At 40.5% G+C, this 15607-nt stretch overlaps 1 protein-coding gene across 6 annotated transcripts in view; it reads right to left on the bottom strand.

Annotated features, from left to right (window-relative positions):
- Nucleotides 1–15607, bottom strand: part of LOC123260037 (dystrobrevin beta) — an 822761-nt gene that overhangs the window by 353969 nt on the left and 453185 nt on the right. For all 6 annotated transcript variants that reach the window (XM_044720962.1, XM_044720963.1, XM_044720964.1 and 3 more), the window contains one exon: nt 378–543. In XM_044720962.1, the coding sequence (XP_044576897.1) occupies nt 378–543 (166 nt within the window). The remainder of the gene's footprint in view (nt 1–377; nt 544–15607) is intronic.

The raw sequence follows: 15607 nt of genomic DNA, 5'->3' as shown, positions 1-15607 counted from the left end.
GGGGGGGGGTGTTATTAGGGAACTAATTTGTTTTTTACAGACCGCGTTTTTGAGTTTGAACCGCGAATACCATCGTGTATGCTTGGATACTAATAAATTTTTTATACGGTTTAATTTTCTGATATTGTTTATATTGTTTATCAACATGATCAGGCCAATAAAGAGGTTTTCTTTTTCTTTGATTTATTCAAAATGAAGTGTTTTGTTTATATCTTGTTATTTTTGATGCGATCCCCGTTTATGACCCTGAACTCCGGCGAGCAAATTTCAAGCCGGGAATTAATTATATATTTAATGTAGAAAACATGGACATTACAAAATGTAGGGTAATCTCAATATAATTTTCAGTTTGTAAGATACTATATATTAAAAGTTACCTTTAAAGTTCTCATTATCTCTTCTAATTGTATCATAAGATGTTTACGAGAATCTTGTAAGCTTGCTAAGTGTGTTTCTAATTCATCCTTTCTTGATCTCAATGCACGAAGTTCAGTCATCAAGACTGGGTTATTAACTCCAGATGTTTCTATTTCTTGGTGTTTCCTAAATGAATACAATTTAATTAATTTATTTATCTTAATGAATTTGTAAATATTTATTTTATTCTTCTCTAAATAAGCAAAAATGCTATTTGTGAATTTAAAGAACATCAGATGAGAGTTGCAAGTAAGTGTCTGTAATTAAGTGTTGCGAAGAGGTGGATAGTGCTTAAGTGTAGTTGAGGTCAGTCTGACACAACGATTGTGAGAGGGTAAGACTGGCTTTAAAATCGGAAATCTTCAGTCTTGGGTAGATTTTCGAAGAATGGTTGTGTGTTAGCTGTAGTCGTAATGCAGTTAACTGTAATAGAAATTTTAAGGATCTGAACGTAGTTACTTTTTTAGGTCGAGAGTATAATTAAAATGACATTGGAGTATGAGGCAGTGACACAAGCTCGAACGTTTTACCCAATGATAAATCTGTGCTGACTTCGGCCTCGAGTAACCTATTCTATTGTTGAGGTAAAGCTTATTTATATTAGAGATAAAATGTTATATAACCCTTCCGCACTCTTGTAAAATAATTCAATATCATTTCTCTCACGATGAGAATAATTCTGACACCTTTGCGCATGCGCGTGCATACGTATAGTTCCTTAAATTTCAAAAGCTTAAAGCAAGATTACGATTACTTACATACAAAAAATACTAGGTCGATAAAGATTTTAAATTATATAACAATAATTTTTGTTTATAACTTTATTTAAATCTTCTACATTTAAATGCTTAAGCAGAAATTAATAATTTTGGTTGAGCAGTAGGTGAATTTTTTTTGAAAAGAAATATCAATTTATTTGAAAATAAAATTTTGTATCGTTAATGTTAACTTAAATTTTTATAAACAATACGAACGAATATTCAAACTTTAAAATAACTGATTAAATAATACTTTAACATTTCTTATAATAAGCAAGACGCAATCTTATCGATATATCGACGTTCTAATTAGCAAATTGACTGACTCCATTTTAGAAAAAATTTTCGTACTTCTATTTTTACGAAAAAACAATTAGTTCGAAATTTACTATCACTTTAAAAATAATTTAATATCGAATAGAGGTATAATATTTTGATTTGGATCATTCAAATAATTAATAATTACACTATTGCTGCATCAAAAGGTTAAAAATTCACCCTCCAAAAAATAAAGAGTTAGACCAATGACTAATTATACCGTCGATATTACAAATATTGCAGTGTTAGTGTTTTATAATAAATGAAATTCTAATTTTCAATAACAATACACGTAGTACAGATAAAATACAAAAATCAGTCCATGACTTGTACTATCGTCTAGGTATAGATATAATTAATGACAATGACTTTTAATTTCATAAAATTTGTAAATTATCAACTATCATAACATATCTTAAAAATTATGTATGGTTCACTGGTTCATTAGAGTCACTTATTGTTCAATAATATTAACATAATTTTTGCAGTCATAAAAAAGTAAAGTAAAATGTCCAGGACATATAGAAGTTGAACAAACTGAACAATTTTTTTTTGTTTAATTATTTGACTTACGATGACAACATCTACAAATTCTTGTACTCTCTTTCTTCTCAATAGCATCTACATTTGAAGTATGTTTCTGTTCGTCAGAAACTGTACTTTCAGAAAAACTAGCGCGAGTAAAGGTTTGATGTAGCGTTTCAAATTTATTTCACAAATCAGATATTATTTTAATATAAAGTTATTTATTAGCCGTTGCATTACTTGACCTTTTTAATTGAATTTCTCCAATTTTTTTGATCGTATTTTTAAGTTCGACAGGTAAACTATGTATTCTACTGCGAGTAATAAAGTGAGGTCTTACCAACTGTTTACCTAGCTCACGCAAAGAATGTCGGTGAGTCATTTTGTTTTTAGTGTTTTCATTCTAAATGAGTTGAGAATTAACGCCAGCAATATTTAAGGAGTATTATCCAATTGTGATTCTGAAAAAATTAAATTTTCTTGCATATTTTGAATGTACGTAAATTTGAGAATATTATCCGAAAATTTCACAATGATCCGGCAAATAGTTTTGGAGAAAAATTAAAAAAAAAATTTTTTTTAACTTAGTTTGAATGGTTCTCCAAACTTTAAACGCGTTTTTTCCGAACCGGTCTTGTCAAAGTCAGAGAGGAAAATCGTCACAGGGATTTTTATTCCCCGTGTGCGTCCCTCCCTGCGCTTAAAATTGGTACACAGAAAAAAAGATTTCTCGACTCGAGAACAAAATTCTTGGCTCAAGTAAATTTTCGGGTGCCCGAAGGACGACCGAAGTTGTCTTGGCCAAAGTAAAAATTTTTCTTGAAATTTTATTCTTGGTGGAAGTAAGTTTTTCTTAATTCAAATTATCATAAATACTTGATACAATAGCTTTTTATATTTGATCAAGATTTTTAGATACTTTGGGGAAGCAGCGCCACCTACTTCAGTTGAGAAAAATTTTCTTATCTTGAGAAAATTTTTCTCTTGAATATTTGATACCCATTTTAGATTATTTTAGAGCGCAATCATACATATTGAATGAAAAAAAATGATTCAATATTACTTGATCTTCCCATTTGATATATTAGTTAATAAAAATATTAATGAAAATTTACATCAAGATATTTAATTTTTTGGAGCAAGAGAGAAATTTTCTCAAGACAAGAAAATTTTTTTGACTTTTATAAACTGTATTGGATCAAGATACGTATTTCTTGAAGCAAGAAATTAATTTTGTTGGAATAAGTGAAATCGTCCCCTTTCTGTGCAAACCTCGTAACTCCATTTTTTTCGAAATTGAGATTTTTAGCGAAAATCACTCCTTAGCATTCTTGTAACGTAAAACCAAACATGCAATGTTCAAAATAATGATAAAATTTTTTTTAGAGGCTTTTGATTTTTCTCGTATCTATATGTTCAAATGCAGAAACCTCGTATCTACCGTAAGTATCGCCGAAAACGTTAAGATAGCGTTGTTGTCTTATTACTGAACGTTTGTAAACATGTTCACACTTAAATTAACTGTATTTTGTTGAATGAGATTTATTTTTTAGCCATATGAATACATACAAATATTATTTAGCTTTTCGAGCTCAAAAGTCTGATAGAAGTTTGACACAACACTATTTTTAAAATTTTCAAACCGCGATAACTTATGAATAAATAGACCGATTTTTACGTGGTTGGCGGCATTCAACGCAATTTTTTAAGCCTCATGAAGAATCTTCAAGTTTAATTCGATCAAACTACGAATTTCGGAGCAATTCCGGAAAAACACTTATTTCGGTTTTCTTTCGTCAACGAAAACTCACGAACGAATCAACCGTTTTTGACCAGACTGGCAGCGATCGGTGTGGTTTTGTGATGTTAAGAGCTGATTAGTTTTTGGAATTAATCAGTAGAGCCGTTTAAAAGTTATTCCAAAAAAACCACATTTGAAAAAATTTTTAACTTCCCGCTAAGAAAATTGAAAATTTTCAAAAATCGGGAAGTTATTGTTTTCACCCCGTTTTTCGAAAATCAAGTTTTCATCAGATCTCGACGTTTTGAGTTCCTAGGAAGCTTCCCTGACTATTCCCACGATGGTGTCTGTATTTCTATATGTATGTATGTGTGTGCGTGTGTGTGTGTGTGTGTGTGTGTGTGTGTGTTTGTGTGTGTGTGTGTGTGTGTGTGAAAATCTCTCATAACTTTTGAACGGCTTGAGCGATTTGATTGCGGTTGGTGCCATTCGAAAGGGTTCGACTGAACTTAGATTTTGAATGCAAGTTGGACCGATTCAAACCAATAGATTTTGAGAAATCTTAAAAAAACTGCAAAAAAAAATTTTTTCAAATGTGATTTTTCAAATCGGTTTATTCGTTCGTGAGTTATCGTTGACGAAAGAAATCGAAAAAAAGTGTTTTTTTCGAATTACACCGAAATTTCCAGTCTGATCAATTAGTGTTTAAGAATATATCATAGAATTTGAAAAACTGCATCGAATGCCGCCAACCACGTGAAAGTCGGTACATTCATTCAAAAGTTATTGCGGTTTGAAAATTCAGAAAATAGTGTTGTATTAAACTTCTACCAGACTTTTGAGCTCGGAGACATCAAAACTACACGGAAATTATATTTTTGAGCTTGAAAAGCTCAAAAACGTAATAACTGCAATTTTGAGCGCTTATTTACGAAAGTAGCGGGAAGTTGCAAAGATGGCCTTCAGGGTCAACCATTTTCCTAACTTTTTTTCATAGTTTTTTTTATATTTCTCAAAATCTACCGGTCCGAATCGGTCCAAATTGTATTCACAATTTAAGTTTAGCTACTCAAGCACTTTCAAATGGCACCAACTGCGATGAAATAGGTCAAGCCGTTCAAAAGTTATGAGAGGTTTATATACATCCACACATCCGCACATCCAAACACACACTCGCACACACATACACTCGCACACACACACACACACACACACACACACACACACACACACACACACACACACACACACACACACACACACACACACACACACACACACACACACACACACATAAACTTCCTGAGAACTTGAAACGTCGTGATCTAGTGAAAACTCAATTTTTACAAAAGAGGGTAAAACCAATAACTTCTCGATTTCTGAAGATCTTCGATTTTCTTAGCAGGAAGTTAAAAATAATCAAATAATATTATAAATAGTAATCACATAATTTATATCATATTAAATCAAAATCGAATGAATTTGTTTTAATTAATAAATATAAAATAATAATGAATTGAAAGCCTTGCATAACAAAATTTTTCGCCAATGATCTTGTGGAAAAAAAAATTTTTTTTTGTTTCGCAACCTGGTATCTGCAAAAAAATTACCAGGGTATTTGATGAGAAAACTCGTATCTACATGAAATTGACGATAATAACAAGGTATCAAACCAGATAGCAAAAATCATGTTTAATTTTTTTAAGGTGAAAAATGAAGAGTATAAATTTCGAATCAGTTATAACTTTTTATAAAAATTAAGTAACTCTAAACGTTTCTATCGATTTACCGAAAATTACGATTTTGTAGATACGAGGTTTACACAGAAGCGGGACGAAATTTCGTGTCTCTCAATTTTGCTATTTTGTATCGTCATTAATTTATCTATTGTATATTATTTATTATTATTAATATTTGAGAATTATTATATTATTATTGTAAGTTCATAAGTAATTAACTTGATATTTGTTTCAGATATTTATATAGAATTATTTATAATTTTATTATTTTATTATTCATTGCCATAGTTCTGTGCCACATTGTATTTAATCATATTATAAGCTTGTTTCAGCATTTAAAACCAAGGTCCAACGATGGGTATCGGGACAGGTAACAATGAAAATGCCACAGCATGATATTGATTATTGTGAATATATCATAACTCTTACTCGCATGGGTGATGCTCTATAATATTAGTCGTGAGCAAAGAGAATAGTAATTTTGGGAAAATAGCTAGAGAGGCCCTCGTTATCGGACACGAGGCCTCGAACGGTTGACAGTGGTGGAAAATTATCAGACACGCGGGAGCTCAGATAGTGTAAGAAGTGTGGATCTAACGCCTTGGTTCAAGTCCCTTTTTTTAACTCCTCGCTAAGAAAATTGAAAATTTAAAAATATCGGGGAGTTATCGGTTTTACCCTGTATTTTGGAAATCGAATTTTCATCAGATCTCGACGTTTTTTGGTCCTAGGAAGCTTTCCTGACTATTCCCGCGAGGGTATCACTATGCCTGTATGTATGTATGTATGTATGTATGAATGTATGTATGTATGTGTGTGTGTGTGTGTGTTTTTTTTTCTTTTTTTTTTCAGAGGGGGGAATCCTTTTTGCGGATTCCAGGCATAGCTGTTTTTCCTGGATATGTGAAGATGAGACGCATTGTCATACTAAAACTCAACGCTAACGCTCCTATTCACTAAACCCTAAACCCCTTTTCTTCTTTCCTCTAATCCCTCGCAAGAACCGCTGTCAGGCATTACTTCGTAAGGGGAGGAACTAGCTATTGCTCTTCCTTCTGGTGGCTAAGGTGTTAACTATCTTCATTCTATGTTCTGATATTTGCTCTTCTTCTTTTGGTGGAACGCAAGTCTTTGAGAACTTCTGTTGCAAACGTGATGATAGCGTTCCAGGCAGCTTCTGATGACAACATCGCTTCCACTAGTGAATCTGGTTGCATTCTCTGGTTCAGGATCCTCTACAACTCTTCACGCTGTGGATCGAAATGAGGACATACAAAGAAGACGTGCTCCGCATCTTCAGCAACTTCTGGGCAGAACGGGCACTCCGAAGAGTCATCGTGCTTAAAGCGGTGTAGATACTCTTGAAAACACCCGTGTCCCGACAACATCTGCGTAAGATAGTCATTGACCTCGCCGTGATTCCGGTTATGCCAAATGTCGATCCGAGGTATGAGGCGGTGCGTCCACCTACCCTTCTCTGCAGTATCCCATTGTAGTTGCCATCGGCCTAAGCTGTTCTGCCGTTCTTCAATTCTAAGTTCTTCAGGGCTCAGTGCAGTTGACTTTTTTCGTTGGTAAAGGACTCGTTTTTCCTCTGCTAGAACTCTAAGAGGTATGGTTCCGGCAGTGACGCACACTGCTTCTTCTGATTTAGTGCGGAAGGCACTAGCCACTCGTAGGGCACTCAGTCGATATACTGTTCCGGCTTTTTTCCATGATTCTTGGGTTTCCAGTGCATCAGCCCAAATGGATATTCCGTAAGTGAGCAATAATGTGACTACTGATGACAATAGTAGCCTCCTGCTCTGCATTGGGCCTCCGATGTTAGGCATCAGCCGTGCGAGACTAGCCCTCACTACTGACGCTTTGGCACTGACGTGTTCCACCTGCTGCTTGAAGTTGAGTTGGGCATCCAGCATCACTCCCAGATAACGGATAAATGGTTGTGATATTATTTCTTGTTCTCCGACTCTCAACGTAATAGATTCTACCGTTTTTCTACTGGTGATGAGCACTGCCTCGGTTTTATGCTTGGCTAGTTGCAAGTTCACTATGTCCATCCACAAATTGAGTCGTCTGAATGTAATATCAAATGCCATTTCTGTCTCTTCAAGGTGCTTTGCGACGATCACGACAGCTACGTCATCCGCATATGCTACAAGTTTGACTCCCGTAGGCAATGCTATTCTCAGGAGGCCATCATACATGATGTTCCACAGCAGAGAACTTAAAACTGATCCCTGTGGCACTCCTCCGGTGATTTCGTACTCTTCCGTACCGTTCTTCGTGTCATATTTCAGAACCCTATTCGTGAAGTAGCTCGCTACCATTTTGTGAAGGTATCCTGGTACGTTTTTTTCTTCTAGAGCCCGCATAACGCAGTCCCAGTTAGCGGAGTTGAAGGCATTCTTGATGTCTAGAGCAGCCACCAAGCAGTATTTTTTCGTTCCACCCTTTCATCTCGTTCCGGTGATCGCACCTTTGGCTATATCAACAACCAATTTAATTGCATCCAGAGTTGACCGTCCTTTTCGGAAACCAAACTGGTTCTCTGCTAGGAGTGGATCGACTACAGCCTCAATTCTCCGATGAATTATGCGCTCGAATATCTTGCCGGCCGTGTCTAACATGCAGAGTGGTCGGTAGGATGAAGGTTCTTCCGGCGGCTTTTTCCCCTTCGGAAGTAGCACTAGCCGTTGCTGTTTCCACTTCTGGGGAAAAGTCCCTTCCTTCAGGCATGTATCGTAAACGTCCAGGAATAATGCCGGTGCTGCCCTTAGGATTGATTTTAGGGCAATATTAGGGATTCCGTCCTATTCCGGCGCCTTATTATTCCCTACTCGATTGCCTGCCTCTATCAACTCGTCCAACGTGATAGTTGGGATGTCTTCAGGGTTGAGCTGCTCCAACTTGTAGGTGAATATCGGCTGTTGGGGGAACAGCGCAGTAACAATCTTCTCAAGGAGCTGTGGACACGTAGGTGATGGCATTGGCTGGCATTTCAGGTGGGTCATAACCACCTTATACGGTTTGCCTGATGGATCTTTCTCTACTTCTGCGACCAGTTCCTTCCAGCAGCGTCTTTTGCTTTCTTTAATGGCTCTGTTTAGATCTCGACGGGCCTTTTCATACTCTGCCAACAGCTCTGTGAAGTTAGGTCGTCTGTAGCCACGCTAAGACTTTCTTTTATTTTTAAGACACTCTGAATGTAGAATGCTAATGTGATCGTTCCACTAGTGCACCGAAGGTCTTGTATTCATGCCACGATTCCGAGACATACGGGCGTCGCAAGCCTGGGTGACTCTTCTTATTAGGTCCTTGGTCTTCTCTTCAGCAGTTTCTACGATGATCGGATCGCACTCTAGGGCTACTACTAAAGCAGTGAGGTCGAGAGATTTAAATTTCCACTCAACCACGCTGGCGTTCCTGTTGACTCAAGGTAGATTCTGGCCAGTTGATATTTCCCATAGTATCGCACTATGGTCACTAGCTGTGTAGATGTTCAATACTTTCCAAGAAAAACCTCTTCGAGCTAAGCAACTGCTGACAAATGTAAGGACGACAATTGAGTTTGCCTCTCCCTTAGTATACGTTGGCGTGTCACCGGTGTTAAGAAGGATCACGTCCAGTGTGGCCATTGCCTCGAGAAATGCTTTTCCACGTGTATAAGTGAACTTTCTGCCCCAGTCGGCTGCCGAGGAATTGAAGCCACCAGCTATTGCCACGGGAAAGTTTTATCTTGCGTCCTCAGTTAGCTGATCAAGGAAGTCTTCAAACTGTTCATTAGAGAGACTAGATGGTGCATAGCAACTGTAGAAGTGGAGGCCATCTACCCATGCTGCTACGAAGCCGGCTTCTTTATTGTTGACTGTTCTCTGAAAAGGACATTTACCGCAGGACTAGATGATGGCTTTGTTAGTGCTATCGGATTCCCATGGTTGGTTACTCAGGTGTCTATAAGGCTCACTTATAAGTGCTACGTCGGCCTCTAATTCACGGACAGTTTGCATGAGCAGGTCATGCGCAGCCTCACAATGATTGAGGTTGAGCTGCAATATCTTCATGTTCTTGGCTTTGTCATCTTCCGGAGCGCTGCTTGGAAGACGGGGCATTTGTACGTACCTGCATGGTGAGCCGCCTTTTCTACGCCGTGCCGTTCAACGCACAGTGCAAATTTAGCTGGATTTTTACAATCAGATATTTTGTGTCCTTCTTTTCCGCACCTTTTGCAGTACTTAGACCGGTCGACTTCGCTTTTGCACTGAGATCCGAAATGCCCAAAGTGCCAACATTTGAAACATTGTATGGGTCTCTTCGTTGCTCTCATTCGGCAATTGACCCAGCCGATCCTTATTTTGCAGTTTCCCTCCAGTAACTTTTGTGCTGCAGCTGCTAGTAGTGACACTGTGGCTGTCTGCATACCCCTAAAGGCTTCACGGATCTTGATTGCCTCTAGTGGGATTTCACAACTTTCTCCAGCTTCCCTCTTTAGAGCGGTCTGAATATGCTCTTTCTTCGTGTCGCCATCGACATCTCGGATCTCGATGGTCTCCTGTGGCCCTTTGCAGATCACTTTGGCCTCCTTCTTAAGGTTGTCCGCGATCGTCTTTGCAGAGCTTGCCCTTTGTCAGTGCTCTTCTTCGAAATCGTAATCAACAAGTCGCCACTTCTGGTCTTGTTGATCTTATCCACAGTTGAACGAACCTGCTCTTCTGGGACGTCTTGTTTTATGCGACGTAGAATCTCGGCATACTTTTCTCGGCCGGGCGGATGATTAGTGCGTCGGGTCTGATCCATTTGCGTGGTTCTTTTCGCTTAGGGTCTGGCCTAGGCTCCTTCGGCGGCTGTTTTGAGCTCTCTAGCTAGCTTCCTCTTGTCCTTCTTAGACTGTACTTTTTCCGAATCAGACGCCTTCTTAGGTTTGTCACTCTGCTCTGCTACTCGTTGCGGAGGGCTTTTTTTTAAGTCCTTCTCTTTTGTGACTTTGTCGGTTGGCTCTGGCGAATTTCGGTCCTTTCTCTTTCCAGGCCTTGTTTCAGTTTCACTTTTGTCCTCAGCAGCAGATTCGCCGTCATTATCGGCTCCACTGTCCATTGCTTCGTGCGTGTATAGCTCTTTTGAGCCCAGGAAACGGCCTCTTCGGAGGTAGGCGAAAGCCTCGCCATATATTCTTCTTGCCCATTGCTTCGGCGGGAGTAACTATGACTCTCTTAAGGGAGTGAGAGCGAACTTAAAAGAACATAGTTAAGCAAGCAATTCCCTTTCCGTGGGTCCCGCCATAAGTAAGGTAACATTGAAAGGCATCCCTCGATGCGTTACCCCAAACCAAGAATTGCCACTGCGCTTTCGGTTGTAGGTGTTACCAGCTCCTACAACTTAAATAAACCGGTCAGGAAAATACGGAAAAGCCTCGGATAGGTGACGCTCCCACGTTCGGTGGTCACCAAACTCTTTCGACCGGTCGACGGAGCGCCAGAGTAGCCAACCGCGTTTCTCCGAACGAGCTGCTATCTGACGCTCCCGTCCATCGCCGGCCCACGAATTCGGCATCGCGATCGCGTTCGTGTAAGCTCGCGGAAGCATTACGTATAGAACAGCTAATGCCTCTAGCTACGCGACCCTGTTTGGTTAAACTCACGCGATTGAACCTAGAAGAGGTAAATCCAAGTAGAAGGGGGGTTTCTGAATCTTACTCGCGAAGCATCGACCGGCGAAGATGCCTAGGGACGACTAAAAACACCCTCAGAGGGTCCGCGAACTCGGCAAACTTAGATGGGCTCGCGCCGGGCGTTAGGTCGAATCGAAAGTCTCCGCACGCGACCCGGGGAATGGGGGTGGAAGGTTTTCGAGTTTTGCAGGCGAATTTGCGGAACGACAAAGCTGGGACTCTGGAGGCGAGTCAGTTGTGGGAGGAAAAACGTATTGATGTTCTCCTTCTACAAGAGCCATACACAGCACATAGTAATAATAGTTTCAAAATATGGCCATATGCGGCCATTTGCTTAACAAATCCTAAATACCAGTTGCTGGTTTTATCACAACTTAGGACAACCCACTGCGTATGCGCTCAGATCATGGGACCTGACACATCGTTCTTCGTAGTCTCGGCATATTTCCAGTACAAAGACGAAATAGACATGCATTTAAAGCACTTAGAGAAAGTGGTCCGAGCACTGAGAGGGAAACGGGTATTAATATCAATGGACGCGAACGCGAAATCCGAGAGATGGGGATCCGAGACTGACGACGCGCGTGGCGAAAAGTTAGAGCAATTTATTGACGCACACGAGTTAGAGATAATCAACAACGCGAGTGAGAGTCCGACGTTTGAATCAACTAACGGGAGTTCGTATATCGATGTGACACTCGTCACGCCTAAACTCGCGAGTAGCATTCTTAGCTGGTCCATAAAGAGAAGTTGGGTGCAGAATACTGACCACTACCCGATCGAGATCACTCTAGGAACTAAGTCGGGGGAGAAGGATGGCGCACAGGCAGACCCCAAGAGGTTCAACTTAACGTTGGCCAATTGGGAAAAGTTTGACGAAATCCTTTTCTCGTGTGCGTGCACAAACCTTGATGGCCTTGGAGTGGAATCGGTTGAGGACGTGGAAAGGCATGCTTCTGCACTCGGCAAATCAATCTTAGAAGCTTGCGAAGCCGCGATTCCGCGTAGGAAAACCCATGTAAAATCATACCCATGGTGGACCAGGAAATTAACACGCGCGAAGAAGCTGGTGAACAAAGCCAGACGGGTATATCAAAGGGAAAGGTACGATTTAGTTAAAAATACCCTAAGCGTCAAATACAGAACACTACGGAAAAAATACTCGACAGACATAAAGCGGACGAGGGAAAGCAGCTGGCGGGACTTCGTTACGAAGAAAGGTAATCAAGAAAAGTGGGGTCCTATTTACAGAACCTGCGCAGAAAAAGTTAGAGTCAAAAGTGCAATGCGCACGCTAAATCGTAACGGAGCATCCACGGAAAACTTTAAGGAAACAGCCAGGTGTTTTCTCGAGACGCATATTGTAGACAATGACCAGGACAACGAAACCCCCGATCAGAAAAAGATTAGAGCCAATACAATTTTACTACCTGACACAGCGGACGCCGAACCGTTCACCCCGCGCGAACTGGATAAGGTCTTAAAAAAACTGAAAAACAAAAAGGCCCCGGGGCCGGACTTAATAGAAAACGAGGTAGTTAAACGCGCAGGGGTTATCCTTCGCAAACAGTTCTTAGAGTTATATAATGCTTGCTTGGCGCTAGGAGCATTCCCAAAAGAGTGGAAGAAGGGGTCAATCATAATGTTAGTTAAAAGCACCGACAAAAACGCAAATGACCCTAAATCTTATCGGCCAATTTGCCTCCTTTCGGGTTTAGGTAAGGTGTTCGAGAAGCTCATAAAAGAGCGACTTACCACCAGTCTTAGCGGAGGGGAACATTTCAAGCCGACAGTTTGGCTTCACAGCCAAAAAGTCGACGGAAGATGCAATTGTGGAGATGCGCCGATTGGTAGACTCTTCAGAGAAGAGACTGGTGGTCGGACTTCTCTTCGATACCTCTGGCGCTTTTGACAACGTGTGGTGGCCGTTAGTACTCGAGGGCCTCAAGGCCAGAGACTGCCCTAGCAACATTTACGCGGTTATTCGGAATTACTTTGAGGACAGATCGGTCGCGCTGTCATGGAGTTTTGGTAGCGAATCGAAAACGCCGACGCGAGGGTGCCCTCAAGGATCAGTGCTAGGACCATTATTTTGGAACATCATGTTCGACGATCTCCTCGAGAGACTCGAACTGACAGAACACGGAAAGAAATTTGTTGCGTTTGCTGACGATTTGATCGTCTTAGTAGAAGGCTTTTCAAGAAAAGAAATAGAGCGTAATAGTCAAGTAGTAGTAGATAAGATACTGGAATGGTGCTGTTCCACAAAGCTCGAGCTGTCGAAGTCGAAGACTGAAGCCATCTTCCTCAAGAACGAATTTGTACATCGCGGTCCACGTAAGGACAAAAAGACCCCGTACCTTTATGAAGCAAAAGGACGACAGAGAAAGCCCAAATACGATAACAAACCGCCAAAAATAATGATAGGAGACTCCAAAGTCAAATTTAAATCAAGCGTTAGATACTTAGGGGTACACTTCGACGAGGGCCTCAAAGTGAAAAATCACATTAAAACAAGGCGCGCGAAACTAAGTAGGGTATTCGGGCGCATGCGGCGTATTGCGCGGGCAGAATAGGGATTGCGATACCCAGCTATGTCCACCATATACAAGGGTTTCTTTATGCCTGTCGTCACATATGCGGCGGCAGCTTAGAGTGACCGTTGCGACAGGGAGGACTGGAGACATCTTCGAGCACTTCAGCGTCAAGCGCCAATAACAACTACTGCCTACAGGACAGTTTCGCTTGACGGGATTTGCGTAGTCGCGGGTGCAATGCCCATTCAGCTCGTAATAGACGAACGGTGTGCGCGATACAACCTCCGTATCGGCAAACAGGCTACCCTTGGAAACGTCACCGTGCAGCCAGATGCGGAGGATCGCCTTGTCACCCTTAGAACTGAAACCATACGTCGGTGGCAAGAACAATGGGATACATTAGAGAACGGCCGCGAAACTAAAGTTTTCTTTCCAGACGTAGCAGAGCGTCTAACAAACAAATGAATCAGCCCTAACTTCTGGCTGACCCAAATCCTAACCGGCCACGGTTGCTTTAGAAAATACCAATACAAGTACGAACATACGGATAATAGATTCTGCGACGAGTGTAGGGAGAATGGGTTAGGAGAAAGGGTCGACAAAGTGGAGCACTTAATGCTTGAATGCCATGAGTACGAGCCTCAACGTGAGGTGCTCAAGGACATATGGGGTGGGAACACGGAGTGGGCGAGCGTTGCGCGTGCGATTGCCACATCCCAAAGTCACTTCAAGCTTTTAAAAGGTTTCAGTAAAGTAGTAATGTACTGCAAACTTCAAGCCCAACTATCTAACGAAAACGCAACTAGGGACGAGACTCAACAGACATCCACCTAGGTAGAGTCAGAACGCCTAGGAACAAGCGATATGCTCTACACAATTGTGAGGATATTATAAAGCTTTGGATGACTGCTGTAGAATAAGTTAGGGAAAATGACCACAACAACACAAGTGCCCAGGCACCCCACACCCGCAACCACATACACGTAGAATCATATTTTACACACAACACATTACACAAACAACATGGTCTTCTATCGACTCCGCCTCCCCGTGGTCCCCGCTGGATACTGCTCATATTCTGTGGATACATCTCAATGTTCCCACAGGGAATAAATTGCCAGAGGAGTCGATGAGAGTTGCACACACATACAACTGTACGCAACTCTTGCAGCTATTCAATGAATGGGTATAAACACAAGAGAGCAGCGGTTTTTTCTTGTCCGCGATCTTGGCTGTGTTTTCGTTATGGTGAGGGTAGGACAAATAAACGTGCGTGTATAGCTCTTTTGAGCCCAGGAAACGGCCTCTTCGGAGGTAGGCGAAAGCCTCGCCATATATTCTTCGTTCGAGAGATATCGTGAACGAAAAAAAAACCGAAAAAAGTGTTTTTGTGACATAACTTCGTCATTTCTTCTCGGATCGTTTTTGATGATATAAAATATTTTTTAGAACTTTAAAAACTGCGTCGATTGCTGCAAAAAACGTAGAAATTGGTTGATTGGTTCGAGAGATATCCTCGATGAAATATTTTGAAACAAGTGTTTTTTTAACATAACTCCGACATTTTTTGGAATAACTCTTAAACGGATGCACTGATCAATTTCAAAAACTAATCAACTATTAGCATGGAAAAATCACGTCGATCGCCGTTAAGCCAGTCAAAATTGGTCAATTCGTTCAGGAGATATCATGAACGAAATAAAACCAAAAAAGTGTTTTTTTGGAATTACTCGATATTTCCTAGTTTTATTAATTCAAACTTGAAGATTCTTCATGAAACTGAAAAAATTGCGTCAAATGCTGCCAACCACGTGAAAATCGGTTCATTCATTCAAAAGTTAGTGTGGTTTAAAAATTAAAAAAATATTGTTCTATGAAACGTCTATCAGACTTTTGAGCTCTTC

This window comes from Cotesia glomerata, linkage group LG2 (genome assembly GCF_020080835.1).
Source record: "Cotesia glomerata isolate CgM1 linkage group LG2, MPM_Cglom_v2.3, whole genome shotgun sequence".
Lineage (NCBI taxonomy): Eukaryota > Metazoa > Arthropoda > Insecta > Hymenoptera > Braconidae > Cotesia > Cotesia glomerata.
This window is presented reverse-complemented; position numbering and strand designations above follow the sequence as displayed.